Consider the following 12,825-nt stretch of genomic DNA (forward strand, 5'->3'; position numbering starts at 1 on the left):
TCAGTATTCCTCAGACAATTGTTAGGTTTTATTTTGCTCTTGGTCTTTGTTAACAGTGAGACAAATAGAGAATATACCTCAAACAACACATTATAACCAAACAACCCTAATTTAAAAACAAAAAAATGGCGGAGTTATAGCAGACTGTATTTAACCATTTTTAAGATACAAACATTTAAAGAAAACAACAAGGAGTATGAATAACATTGGACCCTTTAAATGCAATGATAATAAAAAAGCAGCTAACCTGTTTGAAGCAAGTCGGTGACGCTGCAGTCGAGGACGTTTCTCTCAGATATTCTTCCCATCTGAATGATTCTAGCATAAAAAACAAACGGATGATTATTATAAGATCAGAAACTGCTTTACAGGTTCAAGTATGAGTACACATACAAAAAATGTCATTGAGTGTTTTGGGTTGCTCTGTGTATTGCTCACATACACAGAAATAGACAGGTAAAACAAGGTTAAACATTTACCTAAGATATAAGTATTTATGTGCTCTAGGTGAAAAACAAGATAATAAAATTATTAAAAGAGTTGGTGCAGAGTGCATCCTGAAAAAAATAATTTTAATATAATAGAGTTTTTTATAAAATCGAACATATTGTTTCTTTTTTTTCCAATAGCTTCCATGCAATGTGACCAATCAACTTCAAATCTGACCCAATGTTTGTTTTACTAAGGACACATAAGACATGCTATAAAAAACAAATAGCTTAATCAATAATTTTTCGGAAAGTGTTTCTTTTTTTTCTTCTTCAATGTATTGTAAAGGCCTTCAGCCACAGAGCATTATCCAACATAATATTGAACTACATTTAGCATTATTCAACTGATAGTTTGGAAGTAATGAGTTGCAGTTGGGAGCAAAACAACCATGTTTACTTGTTTATACCTTTGTTGCTAAATCTGCACCAGCCAGGAAGCTGAAGAGAAATACTCAAACAAGACTTTGAAAAAAAAGAATCTTTGGAAAAAATCTGGGAAAACTGGAAAAACCTTCTTAAAATGGAGTTTAACATATAGATTAAAATATGTTATTTACCCACACCAGAAATGTATATAAGATAATAAACATAGGTTAGTGCTCGTTCTGGAACCGAAGCGGCTGGATTACAAAAGCTATTATCTGAAAGTTTTAGAGGGTTAATGAAAGGATTAACTCTGAACAGAAAGAAGCCAGAGATCAGAGTTGCCAACCATTAGATTTGTCGAGGGGAGATCCTGCTGTGATGCTGCTGCGTCTCTCTTTCTCCTCTTTCTGATCTGAAATCAAAAGACGATTGAACTGCTCATCAGAATGTGGGAGCTGCTGACATACAGACTTTAATTACTGTGAGAATGAAGGCATAAAACCTGCTATGGGAATAGTTCTGAGAAAAGAAAGACTACCAAAAAATCGAATTATGTGGTTGGAAAGCGTTAGTGAGTATTTGTTATCCTTCTGTGTTTGTTTTATGATCAAACTGGTGTTGAAGTCTAGTACATTTGTTCAGTCAGCACTGTGTAGGCCTACCTCTGTGTGGTGTTCGGCCCATGATGACCACAGTTAAACGTGCAGGGTAAGTGAAGTCGGACAGGCTGCTACCTGCACAGACACAGAACAGGAGGGAAGGGTTTCATGTGATATTGAACAGCATTTCAAGTAAAAAGATGACAGTATTGTTTAGATATATTGTTTAAATAGTAAATACACATCTTTGATTCACATCCGCATCAAAATTAACAGATTTGAAACTAATGTGCAACAATCCTTTCCCTTTGCACTGACTTTGCATCGGATCCTATGTGTATGTTGGGTGAAAAAGTACCTAATGTTCTAAAATACATTTCTGATTTGCCTCTGGTAAAACTAAACATGGAAAAGTGTTTATGCACCATGACACAAACTTCAGGGAAACTTTTAGGGTTTTTTTTCAATTAAGGCTTCAGTCTTTTATGTTTGCCCCTTAATTTAATTATCTTTATTTTTATTTGGTTGATTTGGGTTTGTTTATTTATATCCTGCACTAACATTTTACAGGGTAAGGGTTTTTTGTAATTTATATAAAAAACGGTCTGTGTAGCCAAGGCCAAGGTTGTTTTCCAATCTATACCTAAATATTCACTGAAGCTCCAAATGGGTGTATAATATATTTAAATATTCCCCCAGTAATGCAATAGTAACATTTGCTAAAGCTACTTAGCTGTTTAAAATCGAAACTTGGCCTTTTTTTTTTTAAATATTGTTGTCTGAGGTACGAACAGATGAGACCTTTGACACATTGGAGACAAATAAAGGCATAAAGGTCATGGTAAACAAGTTGGTTTGAGGAACAGAAAAACTAAATAATGTCATAATCAAATTGGATTAAAACAGATAATATTTGACAGTCTCTAAGGATGCATTACATTCCAATAAAAACATTTAATCCTATTCATTTTGCCGAACAAATAATTATGACACTGCATAAACCCTACCAACAACATGTTCACTCATGCCGATTTGAAATGTGTCAAAGGTCTCTACATTTCAAGTTTTGCTTCAGGACTAACCTTTACTCCTAATACAGGTTACATAATATTAATAAAATAAAATAGTTACCACACGATCAACGCTGAAAATTTGGCCCAAACATGTAGGTTCACAAAAACTCTGAACATACTCCCACTCCCTGGAAATTCTGTACATAGTGATAGCTCAAGAATGAAGCAAAACAATTATCCACGGTATGAGAGCATCAAAAAATGTTGTGATGGACTGTAATCCAGAAATGTAGATGTTATATTCGCTTCAGAAGCCAGAAAATGTCTCCTTTTCCTGGTTTAAAAATCTCAGCATCTGCAATGCATTGTGTCTGTCCCTCCCTCTGAAGACCCTTCTGTCTCTGCAGCGAATCCCATTGAGCCAGAAGGAGCCATAAAGATTCCAAGCTGCCATAAAAAGCCATTACGACGTGTGGATGCGGGACGTCTGCGGGGCGACATGAAAAGGATTCCAACTCTGCTCTTCACTCAGCTGCAGCCTGCTTCAGTGTTTGCTCTGCTCTGCCTCTCTTGCTCAAGAGAGTCTGACACAAAACACCCATCAGACCAGGAAGCACTTCATTTTACAACCCCCATTTGCACTAAGGCACCCACTTATCTAGGATTAGAGTAATGTTCACTAACCTGAACAGTGAGAAGATCTGAAAAATGACCCTGAGATCTGGTTTCAGGAGGGGTCATAACTTTTCCTTGACATGAGGAGCTGTCACAATGTGACTTATGGTGGTTTTTCTCATGTGATAAAAGAAATGCACAAATAGTTATACTCAAAACTTTACACTCAAGATGTTTTGTTCTTATGATACTTAATTTGAAACAAAAAAAATTCAGACATGTGAGAGGTTTCGGAGAAATGTACAAGTTGGCCTGGTGTATCACCCACAATTGAATTTCAGTGGAAGTAGTTGGAAGTTCAAAGCCCAAATACATTCCCACAAGACAAAGAAATAAAGCAGTCAATCTATGGAAGAAAAAATGACTTGATTTAACAATTAAAGGTTTGGCTATCCAATAGTTATATTATATATATATATATATATTATATTATATTATATATATGATATATATATATATATATAATGTATTATTTAAAGATAATAATTACACACATTACCGCCGGGAGGCTGAGGGGTGTGACCCGCTGCAGACCGTCACCTCCAGGGAGGTAACTTAAAACATGGTTTCATATCCAAAAAAACTTTCATTTCAGAATGTTTTTCATAAAAACAGTTTTCCTGATACTAACATTTAGGTCTCATCTCTGTGACTTAAGATTGAACGTGTGGTTGATGAAAAGCACACATCTTTTTCATTTGCATGATGCAGGCTCGGAGGGGAAACACTGAATCAGCAGAAGAAGAAATTAGATTTTAAGAAAGGCATGTGACGCATTTTCTTTTGCGTTATGGTCCCAGTTTGTGGGCGGGACAGTGGTCATTATACAGGGCTAAACCATACAGTCTATAGGCTAAACACCGCTAACGTTTCGATACAAAACGGAGCGTGATAGGAACATTATAAGGCTGGAAGATCGCAAACGTGTTTTGGGTTGAAGTGTAACCCTCTTCAGGAATCCAGTAAACAAAAAGCAAAGGGGGAATCTGCAGAGTTCAACGTAGCTCCTGAACGCAGCGAGCTGTCCGCCTGAACAGAAAACAGTATATACACGCTGTCTGAGTCACTGCAGGGACAAACAGCAGCTAACCTGACCGCTTATCCCTTCAAACCCGTCACTGGCAGCACATCAGAGTAATAATGAGACAGCAGCCGTACCAACCTTTTTGGATTTTGATGGGAGATTCCTCACTTTCTATCAGATGCAAGCCGCCATATCCGCTGCAGCTCCGCGCATGTCCACCACGCAGTGCTGTAATTCATATTTTCCACTGGAGGTTTAAAAAAAGAAAAAGAAACAGACAAGAGTAATGGGAAATTGTCAATTAGTCGTTTTATTGAAACAGATATTGTTTAATGTTCGCTTGTTATAATAAACTGCATGTCGTTTGGAAACGAAAACATTAACATTTATTGTGTTTTTCTCTGTTTTAATGCAGGAGAGGGTGGTGAAAATGCCACAGGTTATTATAACTGCAGACACCGGAAGGTCAGACCTGAGTGAGTGACTGCTAAATAAGAAAAAAACTCTGAATGAAAATGAGAAACATTAGTAGATTAAGTGTTTGTAATAACAATATAAACTATAGCCCAATAAAAGGACATTGGATGATTATTAATGTTGACATAACCTACATCCTTTTTTACATCCTTTTAACACAACAGAGTAAAAAGAATAAAACTTGCAAAAGTATATACTAACACAAAATATTACAAGCAAATTGTACCTAAAGTAAAAGTAGCTACTCATTATCCAGAATGCTTGTTAACAACTTTTCTTAGGTTTCTATTAATATTCTTTCAGACTAAACAGCTGATGGGGTTCTTCTATACTTTATAAGCTGATGCATCATTTAGGTAAGAATGGAGAAACCAGCTCAAGTGCGCTAGAATTTGAAAGTACGCAACTGAAAAAAATCTGCCCCTTCCTTCAGACTTCCTTACAGAGCCCCTCCTCCAACACACACGGAAGCGCACATGACCAATGAGGGCACGAGATAAATTTGTGCACGAGATGAAAGGCTGACGGGCAGGTAGGCCATACTGGTCGTGCTTTTTACAGTAGCTACTACGGCTTCCACAGATGCATTTTTGTATGTATTTATTGTCAAAGCATTTAATGTATTCATTGCTATCGGGATGTTAAGAGCATTCCATGGAATATAACAGGTGTTTCTGAAGTGAATTACCTATCCCACCTTTAGTCTGTTTTATGTGATAAAATATATTAACGTAGTAGTCTGCTGCATTATTTACGGGTGAATCTTTATGTTGTGCATATTTATAATCTTATGATTTCTAAAGTAGACACTACAGTATATCTACATACAGTATATCTATTTAAAGGCAGTTAGAAAAAAAACATCTTTCAAGCTCAGATACAAAAACTTCAGTATTTCCCCTCTGAAACGCATAAAGCCCCTGTCACACTGTCCCGAAATTGACACCCGATGGACACACGATAAAGGAAATGTTCAAATTTGGCTATGATCGTAGCAACATCGGGCCATTCGTGAGGGCATTTTAAGCCATCGTATGGCCGCCGGTGGAGTTTCTCAGGCTCCGGCAGCAACTTCGTGAGCGGCAACTTCGTAAGGCACTCGTGAGGGCATCTTGTCAAGTCGTGTCATCTTCGTGTTATCATCGGTGCATTCGCCCTCACTCTGATCGGGGCGAATGCCCAATGGCACCGATGATAACAAGATGCCCTAACGATGGCCTTACGAAGGGCAAAATTGACCCTTCGCAAGGTCCTTCGGCAATTTTTTGGCATGCCAAAGATTTTGCCGCCGCTCACGAAGTTGCTGCCGGAGCCTGAAACTCCACCGGCGGTCATACGAAGACTTAAGATGCGCTCACGAATGGCCCGATCGGTGGCGGTTCTAGACCAATTTGACTGGGGGGGCCAGGCTGGGGCCAGTTTTTTATGAGGGGGGCACAATAAATGCAGGACGAAAAAGACAAAGACAGTATGAAGTAATTGCGCATACACCTAAGAAAACAATGCAATACAGTTATTGATATTTGTTTCATTACACATTATTATACGCTTACCTTTGTGTGCTGTTTGGGTCTGTGGGACCCGTTTTCACTGTTTACTAAAAAGAAAATGTATGCAATTTAATTATTTGAACCTGCTTTATTTGGGGGTCTACCTAACCTTCTCTAGGGGGGTCCGGGGGCATGAACCCCCGGGAAGATTTTTTTTGAAATGTTGAAGTTAAATGCATCAATCTGGTGCACTTTGAGCACAAAATGAATTTATGGATACAGCTCTCAACACTCATGAAAGAGAGCTGTATACTTTTCAATAATCAACAAATCTTTAGAATATGATCACAACTAATAACAAATCATTTAAACTAGTTTATTCCTATCTTATGTTACCTATAGTATTCTTTCTTTTTATTTATGCATATTTTACTAATCACTCCCCTTTCAAACTGTTTTTTTTTTTTTACTGTCCTATAAAAAAAAACATATTTGTAAAGTAGGGGCTATTCAGAGCTTGCGAGATACCGGTAGCTCGTGACCGACGTGTTGGAGACCCCTGCTCTAATGGGTCCGACTAGAATGACAAATATCGTTACTTCCGCCTATTCCGTCAGCCAAGAAATCGTTTAATCATAAACTTTTTTTATTTATTTTTATTTTTAGGGGGGCCACAGGGGGTCCGAAGTCAGTGTTATGGGGGCACTGCCCCCCCCCCCCCTAGAACCGCCTCTGGGCCCGATGTTGCTACGATCAGAGCCGAATTTGAACATTTCCTTTATCGAGTGTCCATCTGATTGTTAATTGCACAACAAAATCATGTAAAAATATTATGTAAATAACCCAATTTGTCTTCTGTGAAACTGAAAAGGATATAATATATTATTTTGAAGGCGAGTTGACAGGAAGTTGTTGTTGCTATGGAAACAACATTACGGAGAAAACTTAATATCTTCTACATATAAAGACGGAGAAAGTAAAGAACAAAGTCTGAAAATATCAGCACAGTATCATAGTACTTTAACATAATTGTTTTTGTTTCTTTCGTTGCAGTTGTATGTCTTGAATGTAATGTAAATGTTGCCTTCGTGTGTGGTTCGTGCCATCTTCGTGCGAAATTCACAATTCAATATTCGTGCCATCGGGTGTACATTTCGGGACAGTGTGACAGGGGCTTAATTGCATGCACAAATACCTTTCTTTATTAGTACAGGACTTGATTAAATGTAAAGTTACTCAAAACAACAATACATATGTTTAATTGCTTTTAGGTGCAAAATGAAAAATGTCTTCCAAATGTTCCATTTGTGAAAAGGTCACTGACAAAATGTGAAATACTTGTTTCAATTCTTGATCTCTAAATATTAAAATAGTTGTATCTCAAATAACAAATGTGCCACAAATTGAGGTGAGAAAATGTTTTTATTTGGCTACGAAACGACCAAATGTTGCACATTTTATAATTACGGCTTTGCACTGTAATACCAAAATGTCTCTTTATATTTGACAATACAACACATTAATGATGAGTCACTGTCAGGTCACTTGTGAAAACCTAAATAATGTATACTTATCTTACTTTACTCAAATGTATAGGCGACATTATCCCCACTGCATTCGAGACAATATTACCTCAACATTACTCTGAAAGCTAATTGTTTATATGTTAATGCTTCAGCAATACCATCATTCAATAACATTAATCATTATACATGATAAGAAGGGTATTTTATTCAAAATAAAAACACACACATGCACTTGTATGATTGGTTTAGGTATATTAATGATGAATTATGAAGTATGAATTTAAATTGTGGTATAAATTGGCTGGATAGGAAGAAAAACATATAGGTTTTTGTCAGAGAATAATTTGCGAGATAAAAACAATCTGCTTTTAACACAATAATGTTTATACAGTTGTTGCAGTGACAACAGTGAGCCAAAAGGATGGTGTGGAGGTAAAAAAACCGATCAGATGGCTAAGGAGGTATTTTTGCAGCATATAATGTACAAATATATCACCTGCTTATTACGAAACAGACTGACCAAGTGTCTTTGCTGAGAGTGAATTCACACTGATTTCACAAATTAGTGCAGTAATGAAGGGGAGGTGGTGGGAGAGAGTGAGGGCGTGCTGCAGGAAGATTTTTAATCAGTGTCACAACATGGTTTGACTAAAAGGGGGGATGCAACAGCACTGTCTGTCAGACACAGACAGTGTGGAATCTGGGTATTAGAGGGTGATTCATATCAGGCATATTTAAAGTTTTCCAAATGAGGAGATGGATTGCATTTTCATTCCAAAGTTTTATTTGATCACAGCTCTCACTATGTGAAGCCACTGTTGGAACGCGCAGCAGCCCTCTTTCCTATTGGCTGTCCGCAGCGTCGCTCAGAGGAATGACGATTTTGCTGCTATAACCAGCTGATACGGAGACTATGAACACGGAGCCTCTGAAGAATTGTTGACGGTACATGGATACCCTGTCATCTGCGATATGGCTGCAGATTTGGTCTCGTACCCATCCGGAGATTGAGTGAGTAGGATATTTGATCGTGTCACGACGCACAGGCCCGGGCTTTTTCACCCCCCTCACCCCCTGTCGCTCCACATGATGTTTCTTCGTCTTCCCACATCATCATCTCCATGGGCATGATGCTGTGTGCTCCACAGATTGAGCTTTCTCACCTCACATAGGCGACCCATCAAATCTGCAGGTAAACATGTCTTCATTGGTTTAATGATGGACGGGCTGCCACTGATTTTTGTGCGTGAATTTATGTCTAATTAGGGCTTTATGGGTAAACGCTATTTGCGGGTTCTGTTGTGCAACACTGTTGTGAACATGGTCCGTGAACTACCTTATAATATATGCACTGGTTGCTGTGTAGGCAGAGAAACGCGTGGACAGCGACGGAATGGTGGTGCGCTCCGCAACGCAGCGAGGAGAGAGACGCAGTTTCGATGCAGAGAGAGCAGCATTACTATCCTCTCTCTCTCACCTCACACACACGCACGCACACACATTCTCTCTTGTGCACACGGGAGCACGCACAAGCCCATTACATTCACAATCCCAAACTCAGTAATTCCCGTGATTTTTTTTGCATGAACACATCAACAGGCGTGTGTTTGCGAGATTAATGTTTCAGTCCAGACTATCAATATGTTCTGCACTTTCTTGACGTTTTCACGGTATTTCCATTTACCAACTGTCTGCCTGATGGCTGCAAGGAGAAGCAGCAGCTTATCAATAAACCGACTGTGTGCTAAACCCATTTTTTTGGAAGATTTGCCTCTAGGATATCATGCTTATAGGCTGCTCTAGTTGCAGGGTTTTGGGGTGTATACCCATTCAGGAGTGATACAGACAGTATAAATCTAATGACTCCCCAGAGGCAGCACCATATCCTTAAAGACGAACCATTGATGGCCTCATCATCCACCTTATCACTTCCCCTGGAAAGGCTGTGTGGAGTGTACACTGCATAGAAAACGCCCACACAGGCACATGAGCCAAATCAACATTTGTGTTGTTTTTGCACTGCTGAATATCAAGTGTTAAACAAATGAAGTTGGACTGCTACTGCGAGAAGCTTTGATGGGTCCAGTCCAACAACATTCACATTACAAAAGAGGCATTTCATAATTGTGGCCAGTTTTTGGCTGTGTGACAGGAGGAGATCTTAGGATATAATTGTTCTGAGTCTTTTTATTTTCCTAAACCAGAACACTTCATCTTTGAGTGTGTATAAATGTAGAACATTATCTTGGAAAACAAGGGGAAAGCAAAGTACCGGCTATGTATTAGCACTAAGGAAGAATCTAAATGGTGAGAATCCTATATTTTACACATTTTGTTCAACATCTCAAATGCAGTTATACATTGGGTTAAACATTAAAGGCACCTTAGGATAATGGGAATATCCTTAGTTGTGCAGGTAGGGTCCATACAAACCAAAGAGATGGAAGCTCTTTCAACCTGCATACATGCTCACAACAATGACAAAGCTTACATTCTCCTGCTTAGCAGGAGTTATGTTACCATGTTAACCATTTTAGTTTAGTGTGTTAGCATGCTACCATTTGCTGATCAGCATAAAACTGTACAGCTGTATAGTACTGTGGACATATAATGTAACTACATTATATTTATAATGTAACTATATTTCCAGCTATTTGGTCATAAACCACAAGATCACAGAAGTAATTGAAATTCATTGTACGGGAACATGAATGTCTGGTCCAAATACCATGCCAATTTATTACATTGTTGAGACATCTCTATAAAAAACACAAGCATTCACCTGCAGAGGAAACGTCAGTTTGACCAAATTATTAGGATCTTTCTAAAAACCTTTACAGTATATTTGTAGCAAAAATTGTGCCACAACTGTGGCAAGCTAGAGGCACTTCCTCAGGACTTATCATCCTATCCATACCAAATGTTGCTGACATCCAGCCAATAGTTGTTGAGGGATTGGGGGATCACCTGTTTGATTCATCCTCTGGGGGTCTGCTGGGTTGTGCTCCAATTGACCAACAGTAAACTTAAAAGTTAGACCTGTGCAAAGTATTTTCTCAAGACTGTCCCCCTCGCAGAATCCTGCAGAAAAAATGTGTGGCTGATGGGAGAGAATGACTGTGTGGAAATCATGCTTTAGTCATCCATGATTTAAATGTGTCCTCAAGGAAATGCTGCCTTTTTGTACATGCACATGCCCTACATAGGCACCATCTGTGCCAGGAATACCATCAGCATGCTACTGCCGGTGCAAAGCATGTTGGGAAGTTGGACCTTGGAGTGACCCTTCGACAGCATATCTTATTAACACCTTGCTTCTCTGTTTTGTTTCATGTCCTGCAGGTACGACCGTGTGGAGGTTTGGATATAAATGCGAGAAAGACAACAAGGAATAAAGGGAGACAACTGAAACGACTTGAATCAGATCCATAAATAAAAGAACCCTGACATTCAAAAGCAAGATATAGACTGAGGAAGAGAGCCGTAGAATAATTTGTGAAGATGGGGTGTGGTCAGACGTCGTTTCTCATGGACTCTACAGTTCACCCCTTCAGCCGCCGATCAAAGCAGGATTCTCCGCGCTAAAACCCAAAGCAGCTTATTCCACCTGCTAGAGGAGCCCCCACCCTCGGTGATGTGATGAATAAGTTTGAAGTCCTTGGCATTGTCGGAGAAGGTGGGTGTTTTTACACAGCATATTTGACTGCATGTTTGTGGAACGTGAGGAGAATGTGCGTTGTTAACCTTCAACTCTGAGGTTGGTGATCAGATGAGGTCATATATCCACGGTGTGCGCTTTAATGCTGATTTGGGTGTGGGGTTGTTTCAGTTTGCATTGTATAGTTGAAACCTGCACATCACAGTTGTCAGATGTTATATCTCCGGCATGTCCTGATCATTTTATCACAATTCTGAGGGATATTGTTGGAGTTTGTGGCCTGAAAGGTGCAGACGTTTGAGTGGTATGTAACCATGTCTGACCTCACAAGGGAAATTACAGAATTAATAAGTTGTTTGCTACATTTTCTCAAATATTTTCCCGAGCCATTATTTTCCTGGACTGCTGATAGAACCAGGCTATCGGAAACAGGCTTATATTTACCAGGGCCTTATTTCTATTTTTCCCTGCATTATATCTAGCAGATTTGACTAAGAATCTTCACTGTCTCTTGATTATGCGCAGATGTTGTTGTCTTGTTAGACAATTTTATCAGTGTGGAAACAAAGTCATCAGTCATCACTCACCAGTAGCTGCTCTGAGTTTCTTTGATGAGAGACCAGACCTTTATTAACTTTTACACTCTCAGGAAAACATATGAAAGTTCAGAGGTCATGAGCATAATCCCAGATGGTTTGCGTTGTTTGTTTCTGTAAATGTTTGCTTATGTGTTTTGCAGAATAACAAAAAAAGTCAAATTTGCTTGAGTAACCAAATTGGTAATTGGTAAATAAATGAGAAAACAACTAATCTTTCTGCCAATGATGATTGAATAGTAGTATAAGACCTTGACACATTAAACAACGCAGGAATGATTTCATCTTAGCGTATTTCAGTGAGTCAGGCTGACATATATCCCTGGCTTTACTTTAATGTGAGAAGTCAGAGTAACCAAGTGTTTATTGTTCTGTAGATAATTCTCACTAACTGCGATCTACAACAGTGCTTGTCAGGATAAATTAATCAAAAAGTATGACACATGAGAGCTGCAATTAAAGGAGGCAATTATTTCTCATAATACAAAGAATGTAGTTTCCTGAAAAACTGCACTTTACTTTTATGTTATCACTGTTGGTGTAAACATGTCGGACAATTAGTTGTTTCTTGGTCCCCGGTTAAATTAAACATTTAAACTGAAACAGCTACAACTGAGACTGGACCTCATTATGTTTCGTGTGTGATTTGAGTGGAAACAAAAGCAGTTTGCAAAGAAAATGTACTTACAACCAATGCAAGTCTGTCTGACATGCCTGAAACACAGGCCCAACATAGACCTGACCTCTTAGTGAAATACAGGTGTGTGTGTGTGTGTGTGTGTGTGTGTGTGTGTGTGTGTGTGTGTGTGTGTGTGTGTGTGTGTGTGTGTGTGTGTGTGTGTGTGTGTGTGTGTGTGTGTGTGTGTGTGTGTGTGTGTGTGTGTGTGTGTGTGTGTGTGTGTGTGTGTGT

General features: G+C 38.8%; 2 protein-coding genes across 8 annotated transcripts in view; one reads left to right on the forward strand and one right to left on the reverse strand.

Moving 5' to 3' along the window:
- scml2 (Scm polycomb group protein like 2) overlaps window positions 1-4,514 on the reverse strand; it is a 32,234-nt gene extending 27,720 nt beyond the window's left edge. Inside the window, exons 1-4 of one of the 3 annotated variants that reach the window (XM_079662478.1) lie at window positions 4,307-4,514; window positions 1,520-1,591; window positions 1,204-1,269; window positions 248-318 (exon numbers count right to left, since the gene is read on the reverse strand). In XM_079662478.1, the coding sequence (XP_079518604.1) occupies window positions 248-318; window positions 1,204-1,269; window positions 1,520-1,541 (159 nt within the window). In that variant the 5' untranslated portion in view covers window positions 1,542-1,591; window positions 4,307-4,514. Of the gene's footprint in view, window positions 1-247; window positions 319-1,203; window positions 1,270-1,519; window positions 1,592-2,587; window positions 3,466-4,306 lie in introns of those variants that run through there. The other 2 variants (XM_079662480.1, XM_079662479.1) reach the window with 2 other exon arrangements.
- Window positions 4,515-8,360: 3,846 nt separating this feature from the next.
- cdkl5 (cyclin dependent kinase like 5) overlaps window positions 8,361-12,825 on the forward strand; it is a 31,070-nt gene continuing 26,605 nt past the window's right edge. The window contains exons 1-2 of one of the 5 annotated variants that reach the window (XM_079665488.1): window positions 8,361-8,853; window positions 11,004-11,337. In XM_079665488.1, coding sequence (XP_079521614.1) covers window positions 11,301-11,337 — 37 coding nt within the window. In that variant the 5' untranslated portion in view covers window positions 8,361-8,853; window positions 11,004-11,300. The remainder of the gene's footprint in view (window positions 8,854-11,003; window positions 11,338-12,825) is intronic. The other 4 variants (XM_079665486.1, XM_079665484.1, XM_079665485.1 and 1 more) reach the window with 4 other exon arrangements.

This window comes from Notothenia rossii (genome assembly GCF_949606895.1).
Source record: "Notothenia rossii genome assembly, chromosome: 2".
Classification (NCBI taxonomy): domain Eukaryota; kingdom Metazoa; phylum Chordata; class Actinopteri; order Perciformes; family Nototheniidae; genus Notothenia; species Notothenia rossii.